The following is a 17446-nucleotide window of genomic DNA, read 5'->3' as shown; positions in this document are numbered from 1 at the left end:
AGAAATTCCTGTCTCCTGTAATGGCCAAAACTGTAAACAAATGATATCTCTGTCAAAAAACTCATCAGATTTGAATACAATTTGGTGTGCAGTTCAGATATGTATATCTTAGCGGAAAACAACCACACAGAGACATGCTAAACAACCACAGAGACATGCTAAACAACCACAAAGACACACAAAAAAACTATAAAGAGACGCAAAACAACTATAAAGAGACGCAAAACAACTATAAAGAGACGCAAAACAACCACAAAGACATGCTAAACAACCACAGAGACATGCTAAACAACCACAAAGAGACCCAAGACAAGACAACCACAAAGACTCACAAAGGTTAATAAGAGTTTTTGATCAATTATTTTGTCACAGAAGAGGTTTTGGACCTCAAAAAACAACATCAAAGAGACGCAAAAGAACCACGAGAGAGAGAGTGAACAACAAGTCACTTGTTAGTTGGGTTTATATGCTATACATACAGTATACATACACAGCAGTATATGCACCAGTACACATGGAACACAGTTATAGTAGCGCCACAGGAAATCCAGCACATTTATCCCACTTACAGCAAATGTTTTTCGTCTCTTTCCACAGTTCGTCACATGTCAACAAATCATTATTAGCCGTTTCCTCTCTGCTAATTAGCCTCGTTTGTAAACTTTTTACTAAACAAATCAAGAGCTGTGACACGGTGGTGTATGTGGAACATGTTTCCATGGTGATTCATGGTTATATTTTACAGACATAGTTGCAGTCGGTGTCATTGCGCCCCTGTAATCCTCTCCATTCACTCAGTTTGTCTGCTTTGTTTAAAGAAGTCCCAGCTGTTTTGTGGAATTGCTCATGTCCTCACAGCAGTGAAAGGCCTCAGTGTGTTCAGAGAACAAGTGAAGAAAGGAGATGTTGAGAAAATTGAGGTTACTCATAATCCTGAATTAGTTAACTTAAGGATAACGTGTGGTGAGTCAGGGAAACATCTTTAAAAAACTAGATCAAATTGGGATGTTTGGAAGTTTTATTTAGCTGTGGAGTCTTTTCAGCCACACACCAGCTGATGCCAATGAGACGTTTGACCTGAGGACAGAATAAACCATTATTAGCAGCTTCCAAACAAACCATAAGTACTCGGTGCGTCCTTCCAAATCCTGACAAAAGGAGTTTTCTGTTTGCTTTGGGAGACGTAAATTAAAATTACAGAAGTCTTTCGTCTCGTCCCTTGACTGCAACAGGCTTTGATGCCGGTGCCAATGTTTTTCCTGTTTGTGGGTGTCAGGAAATCTGAGCTCACTGTATTATAGAACAAGATTGTTGTTGTTGTGATTGTTGTTGTTGATTAGCGCCAGCAACAGTAGCATAAAACAATGATAAATCGTCATTTCCGTCAGCAGATTTTGTGTCACCTTGCAAGGCCCAAGCCATATTCATGTAATTGAATAATATTGCGAGGAATTGTTCTTATACACAGCTGGTCTCATGTTGAAAAAGTGTGGTGTAAATTAATTTATGAAATATAATTAACCACATGCTTCCATTATTGTTGTTTCCTGTCATAGTACAACAAATCCAGATGGTTTTTTTTGCTGAGATTTTGTAGAGATTTTCTGGAGCAAATAAGCAGCAACACACTGAGAGATTCAGAAAAACTTTGCCGTGTTTAAAAACAGCGGTCTCAAACTTACATTACCTGGGGTCCAATGAGGGTCTCACCTGGTCAAGAGGAGTCAAATAAACAACTGTACAGTGGGAGGGGGCCAATACGAGCTTAAAATTATAACATAATATTCCATCTTGATATGGCAATAAAGATACTCATAGTGATATGTCACGGAATTTCAAAATAAAAGTGTTTTTTAATATAAAATTATGTAATTAATTCACTTAAAAAACACATTTATGATGCAAAAATGTATAAATAACAAAATTTAATGCTGAATGTAATAGATTTGATAATTTGACAAATATAACCCAATATTACTACCATAAATTTCGGCCTATTGAGCGCACTTGGCTATTAGTCGCACCAGCTAAATTTTAAAAGAAAATAAATTTGCTTTTTGTGTGTTCACCCAGTCTTCAAGAATGTTTTCCAGTTCAGGCCATCTGTTTTTATTTCCTCTAAGATCAAGGCAGGGATAGCGTTATTTTCGAAGCACAAAAAATGGACAAATATATATATGTGTCCTCCGAAACTGTAGGGGGCGCTCTATAGAAGGAGCTCTATATTTAATGAACCTTTATGTAAAATGGTCTGTGCTGTTAATATGATGTTGAAGTTCTACAGAGTTCCATTTTCCTTGCCCTGGTGGAATTATTTTTAATTTGCTGTTGTCCCTGTAAAAGTAAACAATAAGAGGGGGCTGTTTCAGTCACTCATTAAAGCTAGGATCTGTAATTTGGTTGTTTTGTGTAAATATTATCTTCATCTTCAAGACCGACTACTCTGTTTGTCAAGGTTCATTTGACAAAGACTTGGTGCAGACGGGCCTGATTCTCTCTGTAAACATGTCTATAATCAGTCACTTTAACAATAGTTTTCCATCTCAGTTGGCTTCACGCTGCCTAAAATGATTACAAGTGGGTCAGAGAATTACAAGCAGGCCTGACTGGGGTTTTTTTCCCCCTCCGTAGCAGAATAATAACGTCTGCAGTCAGACCACTCTCCAGCTCTGACTCTGTGGAGATCAGGCTCTGGCTCTGAATGTCATAATCTCTTAAAAATAGAACAAAACTCCGAAAGCAGCTGCCTGTGTCTCGGTTGTACGGACAGACGGAGTGAGGTTATTGGAAAAACTGATAGTTTGGATGTTGCTGAAGTAAACATCCCATCTGCCAAAGACTCGGGAAGGCTCATGTGAGCTGAGCAGTAGTAAAACTGTGAGGAGACCATGAAAAGCTATTTCTCTGAGATGTTTAAACCATCACAACACAATTTCATCCCCACTTTTCTCACTGTGACATTCTTCCTTACACTTTTATCTCAGTATATGATGAATAGCTGTGTTGAACAGAGGGTGACCTGGCCTCTTCCACACTTAAATTATCGGTTATACGGGACTTTTAAACCCACGTGGAGCCACTGAGTCTTCATCCCAAAGGGGTCTTCTTCAGGAATAAATGTAGTGTTAGATTGGTCAGAGGATCGGAGCAGCAGGAGCGGTATTGTGTTGGCTTTCAATCAATCTATCTTCGTTCCTACCCTCACGTCTGGTTAGAACAAGATTGCAGGTACAAGTGGCCTGTTTTCTCAGAAGGATGGCTGGGTTCCTTTCTAGAGATTGGGTGAGATTTTCAGTCAGAGTGTCTAGTGTGCATTATTTTTTTTATAACCACTCACCTCCCTACACCGAAGTCCATAAAGAAAATCAATGATTTTAGCTTGCAGGACACTGCAGTTGCTAGTCTAATGCTGCTTCATTTGGTAAGTTTATGTCACTTCAATAAATTGGAAACTAAGGTCCCAAACACTAACATTTTAACTTTCTGTTGGAGCGAAACAAACTTCAATTTCCCAATGGAATGAGTCATCTAATGGTCAGATAAAGTAGTGAATATATTTTTAAGTTATCATATACTTAAGATGGTGTAGATTTTATTAAATAAGTGACTAAAATCCGTGGCAGCAATGTCTCATTGAGCCCCTGAAGCACCGAGGGCAAAGTCAAATGTATGTAAGACGCTCATACAACTAAACTTTAGTCGAACTTAAGTTAAACTCTGTTATATTGCTCCCACATTGTTTGTGAATATGGCTCCATATCTCTTTCCCAACTGACTTAGCCCCCAAAACTTCTTGTTATTGTTCTTTTGTGCACATAATAAATTATCAAGGAAGTGATTTTGTAGGACAACATAAATCACTATGAAAAAAAAAAAAAGATGCAGAAAGCGGGGGAAACTTTTCTTTTTATCTGCAGCCTGGAGCGTTGTAAAAGTGCACCATCAGCCTTGGATGTGACCTTCACAGGCTCTATCATGTAATAATGTGCATATGGATAACAACAACACAGTGACGTCAGACGAGAGGGTTTTTTTGAAACGGGTCGGCTGAGTCATTCTGAAAAGATTAGCACACGCTTTCATCGACAAGCTTTAATGGAGCAAGCGTGCGTTCTGCTCTGTTTGCTTTACATGGGCACAGTATGTACTCCTGCGAACGTGCAAATGTTTAATGTGTTAATGGCCACCGGTGCTTACTCATCTGTGACCTGGATACACTGAGTCACAGTAGATAGGCAGAGCTTCAGCTGCACAACAGGATGAAAACAACATTCAAGTAGACGGAGGGGTGTGTACTTCTCAACCACAGAGCCTGGTCTGTCACCTAACGCGTGCGCCGCGGTGTTTGTTTGCATCGACACGTCAGAGGCTTTTGTCAGGCTGCCAAACAGATGCACGTGTGCCTGCAACAACGCACGCTGACATTTTGGACGTAGCCGACTTGTTTAAACATATCCCGACTCTGCCTCTGTGTAGTTTTTATTAATGATGAGCAGGAGACGAGTTCCTCTCCTGTGCCGCAGCTTGTTATCTGGACAGGAACAGAACATGTACTGGTCAGTCATATATGGCTAACACAGAGCAGTTCCCACACACAACTACCACAGAACAACAAAGGTGTGTTAGCGAGCTGGTTTACTCTAGATGTGTTCTGGCTCCTGAATGTTTTTAAACCTTGTGGTATGGCTTTTTTTCTCCCTAATGTTGACTTTTAACCCGTAATATCACAGGAAGTAGAAGTAGCCTGTAAAGCCCATAGATTACCTCCTGCCACATTGCGAGCCGTGTACTGGTATACTCACGAGCCAGGGTCCTGTAGTATCCCACTTTACCGTCGGGTGGACGCAGGGAATAGGACGCATTCCTACCAAGGAAGAAGAGAACGATGCTACAGCTCCCAAGGCCGGTTCGAGGGTCACCAGGTGCTTGTCCACGTGCACCCAACGTGCTCTTTGCGCCATATACTAGGGCCTAAATGCCAGAATCTCCGAGGCCATTGGGCATTTCTTTCACCCCGAACATGGATTTCACGTACCCCTAGTTAGGATTTTATAGCTGCCACCATACAAACAGAGCTTCCTCTACTGTTTATAGCACTTCTGTTGTATTTGTTTCACAATTGTACTGTTCAGTTTTTAACATGTTGCTACGCTGTTTGTGTGCACAAAATACCATGTAGATTGTTGTTACTGACTGGTGTTGCTAAAACTGTGGACACACTACAAGATTTTTTGCTGAATTTTACCCACAATTCACAGTGGGGCATAGTCTATACCAGTCAGCTCTAAATCTGGACAGTCGGCATGGCTAGTTGACACGGAAATCTGTTAGTGTGTGAGGGTAACAGACCAGATCCGGTTGCAGTCAATCAAGCATATTTGAATTTTTGGAGCCGGCTCTGGAACCGGGTAGCGTGTGCTAATTCCCGACCCAACTGCAAACACACGTCACCAGCAATCAATGAAAAAGAGAAGGGGGGGGACACAGGAAATAGACGATGCAGACGACAGGAAGTAGCGGGAATATGAAAACAATGAATTTACTTTTGAACGGCATGTGGAATAAAGCAATAACTTAGCTAGCTGCAGTGAGGGCAGAATAAGATGTGTATCTTCAGCACTCAGAAACCCACACACAACACCTGTGGTTAACACTTCTTCGCCCTCAAGCGCACAGCGCTGTGGCTCTGTGACTCACGTCTGTCATACAACTTACAGGAGTGGGCGCCCTAGAGCCATATTTTTGCACAGCAAAGATCAAAGGAAAACGGACTCATAATTGCTAAATCATTTGTCAGCTGTCCTTTTTCAGTGTCTCCGTTTCACTTCATTATGACGACAAACCAAAAAGTGAAAGACGTAAATTTAATACACTTACGTTTAACATCAGATCTGAGTGAGAACATGGTGCACTAATAGAAAGACAAAGGTAATCCCCTCTCTGCTTTACTCCGTTTGTATCGCTGCTGACTCACAACGCACTCCTTCAGGAGCTCCCCCTTTCAACACACACACAAAACCACATCCGCACAGCTGACAAGGCCCCGAGCTGCTCGCTGTCGATCGATGGTTTCACCACTGACACCACAGAGAAGAGAGGAAAAAAGCAAATTAGTTCCGCGCAACCTCCTCAGCGAATCATGAATTTGATGACGTCTCTTGCAACGACAATCTTCCAAGTCAAGAACAAACGCACAAAGTGACATAAACTGTAAGATAGGATTTAGCTGCCTGTTTGTAAATGATCTGTATTTATTGATGAGCACGATATTGCTCACGGGTGGACAATGGAGGTAATGCAGATGGGCCTATTAGTGGTATTTACAGTGTTATCTGCATCTAAATGTGTGTCTCTGAAGATTTGCTGATTTTTTGGGGGGTTCCAAAGTTTTTGAATTAGTGTTTCACACCAATCCCACGCATTTACTACCATATGCATACATACCTCATCCCCACTGATCCGAAACCTGTATAATATCCTCAACGATTCGTCTTCCATGCCTCAGTTGATACAGGCGTGGCATGTCACCACCTCATCACATCAAGTGACATTCCTGGTAAAAGCCGAAGAAGGAAGTGTTTATTGTCTCGTTTTTCATGGTCGCAAGTTCAACTCCCTGGCAGGTTGTACTCAATTCCCTTGTAAGTCGCTTTGGATAAAAGCGTCTGCTAAACGACATGTAATGTAATGTAATGTTTTTTTAATGGTTTCCTCGTGTTTAAAGGTCTTGGGAAATAACCTTTAATTTGATCTGTGAATGAAGCGACTGTGCTGCACAAGCATCACTTACATCCATTCACATGAGTGGATTAAGTTCATTTGGGTTAAGTGTCTTGCTTTAGGGACACATGGATATGAATGTTAAACCACATCGGGCATCAAACCCCACCTCCTAGCCCGGAGGACAACCCACTGTATCTCCTGAGCCACCACCGAGTTTCAGTTCTGAGCAAGTACTTTGTCTTTATCAAATGTTGTGTTTCATAATAAAAAAGCGACTTTGTGCTTTGCTGCAGGGTTAACCTTCCAGTGAATTTCAACACATACTTTTTATGGTTCTTCACGGACAGATTACACTATTACACTTCAGGCTTAGTGAAGGAAGAGCTCACTTCCAGAGTGTCACAGGGGGGTTTCTGCAATGCAGCTGTGTTTCTCCCTCTGTCACTGTGTGTGTCACTCTAGAGAAATGTAGAGTGGATTTTTTGTTATGCTGTTCTTCCACAGAAAGTAAGGGGACAGAAGTTGTCTCTGCTATCTGAGTTTGGTCTTCATACAGGAAAGATTTCCTGGGAAAGAATATGCTGTATTTGTATTTTATGAATTGACACACACGAGAGTTGAGTAAAGTTGCAGGGAAAAATGGCACCAACTTTCTTTAATGATTGACTGACTGCTCCTTAAATCGTAGCTAGCATGATCAGTTTGATTTTCATCTTATCTGAGTGATTAAAAAGCCTCTGATACAAGAGATTGTGTATTTATTTTTCCATTTTTTGGTCATGTCTCATTTTAAAGACTATATTCTGTGGTTGTTGGTGAATTTGAGGTTTAAAGTCCACCAATTCTTACTAAAGAGGCTTTGTTTTAAATGTCCTATATAATCCTTATATAAAATTAAATAGGAAGTCCAGTCACAACACAACAAAACACAACAAAAACAAAAAATAATAATCAAAAACAATAGCTGAAAAAGATGGGTGTACCTAATAAATAGGGTATTTTATTCCATTCAAAAACAGCTTAAGCAACAGAGGATTCCTGCCTTTTAAAATCCTTAGTTTCTGTTGTATATGCTTCCACTTCATAATGTAAAATGGTTCAGTGTTTCCCAAAACTTTCAACATGGGGGGTGGCACTTTTTAAAGATGGCTACTGTGACCCAAATCACAACATATCAACTCATCCTTTTTGATTAAATGTCATTTTTTACGTGTTATTTAAAACATATACACATACATCTGCACATGTGTTTACAGTGTTTGGAAACCACTGCTCTCTCTGGCTGCTGTAAGTAGATGGTGAAACAAAATGGCGGCCTCTGTGAGTCAACGCTGTTTACCTGATGTACATTAAAAATATATTTGAAAACCCAACAGTTTTTAGTAATTAAACACTCATACAAATAAACTTCCACACACTGTCAATAAAGTGTGGGACATTTAGCTTTTAAAACCCCCCTTATTTAGTCACTTCTTTCTGGTGCTCGAACTGTTTCCTGTGTGGACTCTGTGGACGCCCCTGGTCACTTAGCAACACCAAAAACCTCGTCGACCAATCAGACGCGTCGCTCGGCGCATTGATACAATAAAATGTTAAATAACCACTGAGTGAATCGCTACCGTCCTGTGAGCTTACGTGACGTTTATAAAGTCAGTTGATTTATTTCATTTACGCGGTAAAAATACACGGCACACGTTGTGTTTTCACTTATTTCAGTCGTGTTTATACAAAGTTAGGTGGGGGGGACTATGTTGTGGCGCGGATGTACACCGGCTTCAGTACTGCGGCTGTATATAAGCAGGTGTGCCCTCAGCGGTTTCAGTGGTTCAAACACTGACTTGTTTGGTGTCGTGCTGTGGCCGTGTCTTCTCCTCGTTCTCGCTGTCGTTGGTTCTGGATTATGTGGAGGCGTCGGAACGAATGACAAGTTAACACAAGTCTTCTTTCCCGGACTTTGAAGACTTTCTCAGAGCTGCTCGCTTTTTTTCTATTTGGGGAAAACGTAAGTAACCGATTTTATCCGCACTTTGGCTTCATATCGTAAGCCTAAACGGAGCCACTATGTGAGCAAAGTTTACGCCATGTTAGTTTAGTTGTTTCTCGATAAATGAAAGTGAAGCCTTCGCACGTCGTCCGCGGCTCAAATACGTGACATGAGTGCGGATATTTCACACGTAAAGCGTTTTATTTTTTAAATGTTTTAAGTAAATAGAATGTGTTAAACGTTTTCACACTGCTTATTACTTTTTACGTCAAACTTTTGACGTTAACTGCTCCCTTTTAAGGCTGTATGAATATAAAACGGGTTAGCACTGGTTTAAATGTGCTCGTCACGGGTAAATTGACAAGTCAGCTGGAGCAAATGATTGCCCCCATCCCCCCCTTGCTGGTGTTGCTCCTGTTCGGTAACTCGTGTTTATTTGTGTAGTAAATCACAGACATTAGGCCGCTTTCACACGGTTTTAAACTGTTCCGAAAGAAGTCGTTTCTAGCTCTTTCTAGAAGCCCCACGCGCTCTCTCCTTTTAAACGGACACAGTAGCAGCAGGTTGTCTCGTGCTCACATTCTACTGCGCGCGTGCTGATGCTAGTGGACGACATATTGTGACTCGGACACCACGATTTTACACGGTTTATTGAGTTTATTTGTTGTTTGGGTAATTGGATTGTTTTTGTCATTGTCCACTTGTGTCAATTAATTATGGATAATCTGATCAATTATGACTATTATTAATCAAACTGTCAATTTTTACTAATGTATTTAATGTGACACCCTTCTGTGATGCATAGGTTGATATGAGAGTTTCCTGCGACAGTTGACAAAATGTTTTGCTATTCACAACAATATAGTTAAAGGTTAATATGATAATCGGACTGACAATCGCATCATCCGATAATTTAAACTACTTTTTTGCCGAATATTACCTGCTAAAATTGACATTTGTTACTTAAACTTGAAAAATGCTCAACTAAATGAGAATTCATGATATTGTTAAAGTAATTGTACACATGCTTTAAAAAAGATGCCCATTTTCCCAAAAGATATGGATTAGCTAATGCTACAAAAACACCTGCTTTACCAAAAATGGTACAAACTGTTGCTGTATTTAAAAAAAAAAAAAAGGCTTGCTCAGGATATTTATCTATTTATTAGTCTTGGCATATTCAGGTCGCAGGTGTGAAATTTTAACAATTTTCACCAATTTCAATTGTTTGGCATTGATTGTTTTTTCTGATCAGTCACTCTGTTAATTCTTGCAATTGATTGATTAATGTTCTATTTAAAAATTATTAATTATGTTCTCCAGAAACTATTTGTTTTCAATTTACTGTCGCAGAAGATCAAAGAAACCAGAAAATATATCAGTACTTTCAGTACTATCAGTAAAAGTACACAGTAAAGAGGCTGAAAACGGATCAACAATCAGTTGGAGTGTTTTAGGTGTTTATAAAGTTAACTATCAACATGTAAGGATTTATGTAGTAGTTTATTTTATTGTTGTATTGTCAAAGGAGATTCTGTTTAATTTGTGTCACGTTTATGCTTCAGCTTTTCAAACAAACCGGTTTTAAACCGGTTTTGCATTAATTTAGTAAACCAAACAAACTTAAAGGCACATGGGTGAAATGTTTTGTGTCGCATTGGAATCAAACAAAGTTTATTTAAATCTCCTGCTGTCTTAGTTGATCAGAACCTTGACGACTCACACATTCAGTTTGTTTTATTTAGCATGTCAAAATATTGAATATTTTTTGGCATATTTCTGTGCTTAACTGTGTTTGTGCGTTTTGTGTTGCATGTAAATCTAAAGGACATGTTTTCTTTCTCCTGCTATTGTAGTTGATCAGAATCTTGTGAGAAGATGGAAAACAAAGAGGAATCAAAAAGTAGCTCAGTCAGCGTCTTGTCCTGGGAGCAGGTGAGCCGGCTGAACGAAGTCCTGACGGACGTCGTGCCTGTTCATGGACGAGGGAACTTCCCTACCTTAGAGGTGCGACTCAAAGACATTGTTGCTTGGGTGCGCTCTCGCCTGGAGCTGAGTGGCATCAGAGTAAAGGACATCCGCCTCAATGGCTCCACAGCCAGCCACGTGCTGGTGCAGGACATCGGCTGGAGCTACAAAGACCTGGACGTCATCTTCAGGGTGGACCTGCCGCATGAGACGGAGTTTAGAGTCATTAAGGAGGTGGTGCTCGGTACCCTGCTGGACTTTCTGCCCGAGTGTGTTAACAAAGAGAAAATCACACCCATGACTCTCAAAGAGGCGTATGTCCAGAAGCTGGTCAAGGTCAATACGGAGCAGGACCGCTGGAGCCTCATCTCCCTCTCCAACAACAACGGCCGCAACGTGGAGCTAAAGTTTGTGGACTCAATACGACGGCAGTTCGAGTTCAGCGTAGACTCTTTTCAGATCGTGCTGGACTCCATGCTTTCCTACTACGACCTCGCACAAGCTCCCATGTCGCAGGCCTTTCATCCTACTGTGAACGGGGAGAGTGTGTACGGGGACTTCAAGGTGGCACTGGGCCACCTGCGGAACAAGCTCATCGCCACCAAGCGGCCCGAGGAGATCCGTGGTGGCGGCCTGCTGAAGTACTGCAACCTGCTGGTGCGCGACTTTCGGCCCGCCAGCGAGGAGGAGTTCAAGGGCCTCGAGCGGTACATGTGCTCGCGCTTCTTCATCGACTTCCCCGACATCGGTGAGCAGCAGCGCAAGGTGGAGGCCTACCTGCAGAGCCACTTCATCGGCGAGGAGAAGAGCAAGTACGACTACCTCATGATCCTGCGACGGGTGATCAACGAGAGCACGGTGTGCCTCATGGGCCACGAGCGGCGACAGACTCTCCACCTCATCTCGCTGATGGCCTTCCGGGTGCTGGCGGAGCAGAACGCCATCCCAGACGCATCCTGCGTCACCTGCTACTATCAGCCGGCGCCTTACGTCCGAGACCACAACTTCAGCAACTACTATGTGGCTTACCAGAACATTCCAACATGGCTGCCGTGTAACTGACAAAACAAACAAAGGGAAAGGATGTCGAGGAGGGCACTGCCGCTGCTTCTGAGAAGAGAGAAAAAGAAAAACTCAAAAAAAAGAAAAAAATTATAGAGGCAATAAATGCTACGTTTCTCTCAAGGCACAATTATATTTAAGTGGACAAGTGTTTTGCTTTGTTTTTGCAATCCTTTCTCATTCCTTATCTACAGAGGCTTCTGGGTCATTGAATAGAAAGCGATATTTTTAAGTGTTATTTAGATTTCTTTCTCATGTTTGGTTGTTTTCCCTGTTTATTAAGCTTATTCTTAATGGGAGTTCTGTTTTGTGCCTTGACCTCCAGGTTTACACCCCCACTAATTTAAGTATGGGCTGTTTTTTGTGAAAAGGGAATTTAAAAAAAAAAAAAGTTAAAGCCTGGATTTGGTGTATAAAAATAAAATAAATCATGAAAAGGCAGAAAAAAAAATTTAAATAATGAAAAATACTGTTATTGTGGAAGGGATAATGTAAAATATTTCAGCCCAGTTTAAAAAAAAAAAAAGAAAAAGCAGAGCACTGGTGTTAAAAACATTTATGTCACTTGGAGACAGATGAAAGGTGGCACATGAATAACTTTTGGTCACATCAGACAAAGAAGGGGAAGTGAGAAGAACTGATTAGTTTTAATTCGTTTCGACATGTAAATACCCCTCACAGAGACGCGTGCTCTCCCTGATATCCTGACAGTGCCTGTAAATTGTGTATTTTTTTAATTTTTCCACTGTGAATGTCGGTATAAAGACGCGCTCCCCACCTCCTCCGTCTTTATCCGGTTTACTGGGTCTCGACTCGGGCTTTTTTGAGTGGAAATGTGCAGTTCAAGCCTCAGATGTGGACACAGACTCTTGTGGGTCCGATGAGATTTATGCCTCCCACCCTCTCCCTGTTTAAACCCCTGCAGATGTCCCAGTCCTCTGGCTATTGCAGGACGGGTCTGCGTGACTTTATTTTTCTCCTCGCTCCAGGCTGCCCTGGTTGCCTGGAGCAGCGAGAGCTGGCTGGGAGTCCTGGAGTGTCGGGCCGCCTGGCTGTCCCTTCCCTTAAAAGGAGCAGCACATGGTGGGGACCGCAGGGTCGTCCCTCACAACCATTGCAGGCTCGGCAGCGGCCCTGAAATGGGATCCTCCTCTGACGCAGCTCTCAAACTACAGGCTGTCTATAATTATCCTCTTTTCTGTGTTTTTTTTCCTGGGGGAGGTTCCGTCAGAGAAGGGAACCAGGCATGGGTGTGCGAGCAGCAGCAGTAGTATCCCTGCCACTGTGTGCATGCGGAGGCAGAATCACTTCCCATCCTCCCCTTTCTAGTGCCTGCTGGGACCACGCAGTGTTTGAACCCCTTTTGTGGTCATGGGGAGGATGCACGCCGCACCGTTCCACTGGTATGTTTAGAGATACGCCAGCATGTCTGCTGGAGTGAGGAATACCACCCCCCCCCTCCCCTCCTTTTTTTTTCTTTTTGGACTAGGAGTTTGATTTACAGAACTGTCATGAGCCACAAGGCCAAACCTCACCTCCCACCTCCCCATCTTATAAATTTCTATTCCTAGCCAAACCTATTATTAGCTGTGAATTTTGCAGTGTGGCAACGACTGGCGTTAAAACCTGTCACCTCTGCTCTTCCTCCTCCGACGTCATAGCGTCCAGGTTTGAGGAGAGAAAAGTTCTCAAACTTCTTCTACAAGTGGCAGCTGCTGTGCGTCAGAGATCCCCTCCCCACTGTCCCACCCCCCTCACTCTGCCTGTCGGTTCCTCCGAGGGCCCTTGCGTATTCCTCTTGTTTTTACCAGATAAGCAGCAGCAGCAACAGCAGCAGCACTGCCTGTTATCTGGCGACCTCACAGCTCCTAGCTGGTAGTTGGAGAAGTGGTCAGAGAGGACGGGTCACCTCGGCCTCCCCCTGCAGGTCACGTCCAGGGCAGGGGCACAATGTGCCGACTCAGCTGCTGAGCTTTGGTACGGGAACTGTCGTTGTTTTTCTTTTTCTTTTGTTAACATGTGAGGTGCCACACTTTTTTTTTTTTTTCTTCTTTTTTTTTGTCTCACTCTGGACCAAAGACTGCTTTATAACCAGCAACTGACAAAACTAAGTGCCTTTCACCTTTTTTTGGAGAGCAGTGCAAGTTTTTAATTTTTGTGGTTTCTTTTCAGCCCCTTTAAAGCCCATGAAATTACAGATAATGTTGGTTTGGCAGCAAAATTAGTAATTTAAATATTTCTTTTTTTCCCCCCGTCATTCCCGTAAAGTCTTTTCAGCCATTTTGTTTTCAAGTTTTGCCGTCGCCGGCAGCTATGTTGATTATTTGACTGCCTGCTGCAACACAAACCACACTATACATTTTGTTTTTGTTATCTCCCCTCTCAAACCAAAGCAATAGCTGAAGTGCACTGACGAGCCACACTGTGGCGCCGTAGCTGGACGTCTCCCAGCGGTGGAGACGTCGGCACTAACAGAAAGCTTTTTATTTTGTTTTCACAGAGGCCTTGTTATACTTCAAACCCCAGCCACCTGAGACGAATGTCTTTATAGTGTTGACGTGAGGAAGATGCGCTGGCTCTCAGGGACATAACTGTGTGTGTGACAGATTTGGTTTGTCCCCCCTGTTTTTCTTACGGGAGCGTGAATCTCGAATCTCTCCCCAATGTTGTGACAACTCCTCCTCCTCACCCTTTTTTTTTTTTAATGTTTGTGTTTGCTGGTAATTCTGACTCCTCTACGCTGAAAGTTCTAATCGCGGTAAATGAGACGAGCTCGCTCGCACATCTCGGGTCGCGGCAAAGCGGCTGGGGTCGTACGCTGTGCCAAACCCAGGGGGCGACAAATTTATTGATCATCAACGCAGAATCTCTCAATCATCCCTCCCATCCCAGTTTTCATTATCTTCTAACTGAGTGATGATCAATTAGATTCCCGGTGTCGCTGCAGGTCGAAGTGTGACGTGAATGTCGGCGAGGAGTAGGTGTGTCTTGAAATTCAATGTTGAACACAGCCTGGGATGTTAAACTGTCAATCATGGTTCTTTGTGTGTGTGGTTTTCGTGCGTTTGTGTCGACATCCACGCTAAATTCACGTGTTTACGGTTATTGTGACTTCTTTTTTTTTCTTCCCGTTTTTATCCTGATGCCTGAAAACATGTTTAAAGATCTGTGACCTTCCTCGTGCAGCAGGGGTCGTACTAAATCACTTCCTTCGTCAGTGTTGACGTGTGTCTGTCGATGTAGGAATTTTTCTTTTGTGGAGGATGTACAAAAAAATTAAGGACTTTTTTTTTTTGATGAAACCCGCTTTCTTTTTTCTGCTGTAAATTTGTCAGTGTTATTTGATCCGTTTGCTTCTCGCTCACCTCGCCTTTGGGTCGGTCGTCCCGCGTGTTTGGGACTTTGTTTATTAATTAGTGCAGCGTGTTTTTTTTTTGTCTGTTTTTTTTTTGGTTTGTTGTGTTTTTTTTTTTTTGTTTTTTTTTACTGAAAACACCTGTAAATGGGAGTCTTTGCTCGGGGGTGCAGTGCAGAGAAAGCTGTGGATGAGTGATCTTCAGTGGTGACTCTGGTCTAAAAGTCTTACATCATAGGAATGTGTTGGAAGTTCTTCTGCAGTTTCTACATGAAGTCTTTTCTTTTCTTATTTGCAGCAGATTTGTGTTTACGTTCATGTGTGGAGGGCGCGTGTGCGTTTTGTTTGCATGTGTGTATGATATGATGACGGGGGACACTTGCAAGTTAAAGAGAAGAAGAGAAAAGTGGGGAAGGTATGGACATTTTGTGGCACTATATGCATATATTTTTTTGAAATAGTTAATGAGAGGAAGCTTTTTTGTCGGCTTTGTTGTGATTGTGACGATGACTTTCGATGGTTGCATCCATTATACTATTTCATTTATCAGCACTTTTACCTCACTTGAGTTTTTCCCTTCGAATGGAGATGTTGGTGTACAATGTGTTTGAAGAGAAAATGATGAATAAAGAGTATTAAATGCAACGTCTGCCTCCCGTTTGACTATTATCTCAAAACTTAAGATATTTGGTTCCAAATATACCACTTCATTTTGCTATTGTTCCATTTAAGCTCTCATTTTGAAATTTTGTGGTATTATATACCTTTTTTTTGCCACCTATATACTTAGTGCATTATTTATTGGATTTTTTACCACTTGACTGCCCCCTGCTGACTATGATATACTGAGGAAAAAAATATTTTTTAGGTACAAGTTCTCCTCTTCCAGGGAGTTCCTGGTCCCTGGGAGTTTTTTTTTTTTTTTACTTTAACTTGAGTACACTTTTAAACCAGTACTTTGGTAAAAATGATGGTACTTTTATGTGAGTAGAATATTCCAGTGACTCTATCCACCATTATATTTTACTTTCCTCCTGAAAAATTCCATTTCTATGTCGACTAATGAACAATGAGTGTGATATGTGATAGCGTAAGACTTTGAAGTGCTCCTGTGTTCACAAAAGCAGTGAAAGTGGAGGCTGTTATTACCCAGTGAAAAGCTGTGGCTGAGGACACAGCAGTTTTTGTTGTTTTTTTTTTTTTCCATTGTGCCCAGATCAGCAACAAGTACGAGACGCGGACACTAAAAACCGCTTCCCCCAGTGATGGAGACGGAAAACATCTCGGCCTGAAATCGCCATCAGGACCGACCACAAGCGGAGACGTCAGGAAGTCGAGGACTGCACAGATCAAAGGAAACATGTTAATGTCTCTGAGCGCGTGCTCACACGTTAACTTGCCAATGTTTCTGTTACATCATTAACCGTTTTTACCTTCTTTTAAATTGATGCTGTCACTTTATAAGTTTTTTTTACATTTTATGTGCGTTTGTGGTTGCATTTTCATGATTTTACACATGTTTTTATGAGGTGTGTGTGTGTGTGTGTGTGTGTGTGTGTGTGTTGCAGTGCAGCGTCTACACCAGTGGTGGAAAGAGTTACTGGAATATTCTACTCAAGTACAAGTAAAGGTACCACTGTTTTACTGAAATTTTACTTAAGTACAAGTGAAGGACTGGTCTAAAAATGTATAAAAAAAGAAGCTTGTTTAAAATGTACTCAAAGGTTTAGTTACTTTTTAAACAAAAAGGACAAGGGAACACAAATCTCACAGAATTGTTTTTAATTAAAAGCAAACCTTTACAAATTAGAATGCTGACAATGTAATATGTAAACATAATGTATCAGTCAAAATAGGTCAAAGGCAATAAATGCTTCAATTCACCTGTCCTCACCATTCACCTGTCCTCACCATTCACCTGTCTGTCCCCGTCATTCACTGCCAAAGTCCCGTTCCTTCATAAACTCCTAAGCTTGTCAGGACCAGTAGTCCTCATGGAGACCAAATCATGCTCAACAAAATTAATCAAAAAGTCATAGTTTAGTATGTTGTTCAAAATGGGTCAAAAAAGTCATAGTATAGTATGTCGTTCAAAATGGTCAAAAAAGTCATAGTATAGTATGTTGTTCAAAATGGGTCAAAAAGTCATAGTATAGTATGTTGTTCAAAATGGTCAAAAGTCATATAGTAGTATGTTAGTTCAAAATGGGTCAAATGAAACAGAGCAGTATGTCGCTCTCAATATGCGCCAAAGTCATAGTATAAGTATGTCGCCCAAAATCTGTCCAAAAAGTCATATATATCGCATAAAACGCCAAAAAGTCATAGCATAGTATGTCGTTCAAAATGGGTCA

The 17446-nt window shown here is 41.6% G+C and overlaps 1 protein-coding gene across 1 annotated transcript; it reads left to right on the top strand.

Moving 5' to 3' along the window:
- Positions 1–8529: 8529 nt before the first annotated feature.
- On the top strand, positions 8530–15737 carry tent5c (terminal nucleotidyltransferase 5C). Its single transcript, XM_044019594.1, has 2 exons — positions 8530–8725; positions 10564–15737. The coding sequence occupies exon 2, from the start codon at positions 10586–10588 to the stop codon at positions 11735–11737; it is 1152 nt and encodes a 383-aa protein (XP_043875529.1). The 5' UTR covers positions 8530–8725; positions 10564–10585; the 3' UTR covers positions 11738–15737.
- The last annotated feature ends 1709 nt before the right edge of the window (positions 15738–17446 follow it).

The sequence above is a fragment of the Solea senegalensis genome, linkage group LG2, assembly GCF_019176455.1.
Source record: "Solea senegalensis isolate Sse05_10M linkage group LG2, IFAPA_SoseM_1, whole genome shotgun sequence".
Classification (NCBI taxonomy): Eukaryota; Metazoa; Chordata; class Actinopteri; order Pleuronectiformes; family Soleidae; genus Solea; species Solea senegalensis.
Note: the sequence above shows the minus strand (reverse complement) of the source record. Positions and strands in the feature narration are given on the sequence as shown.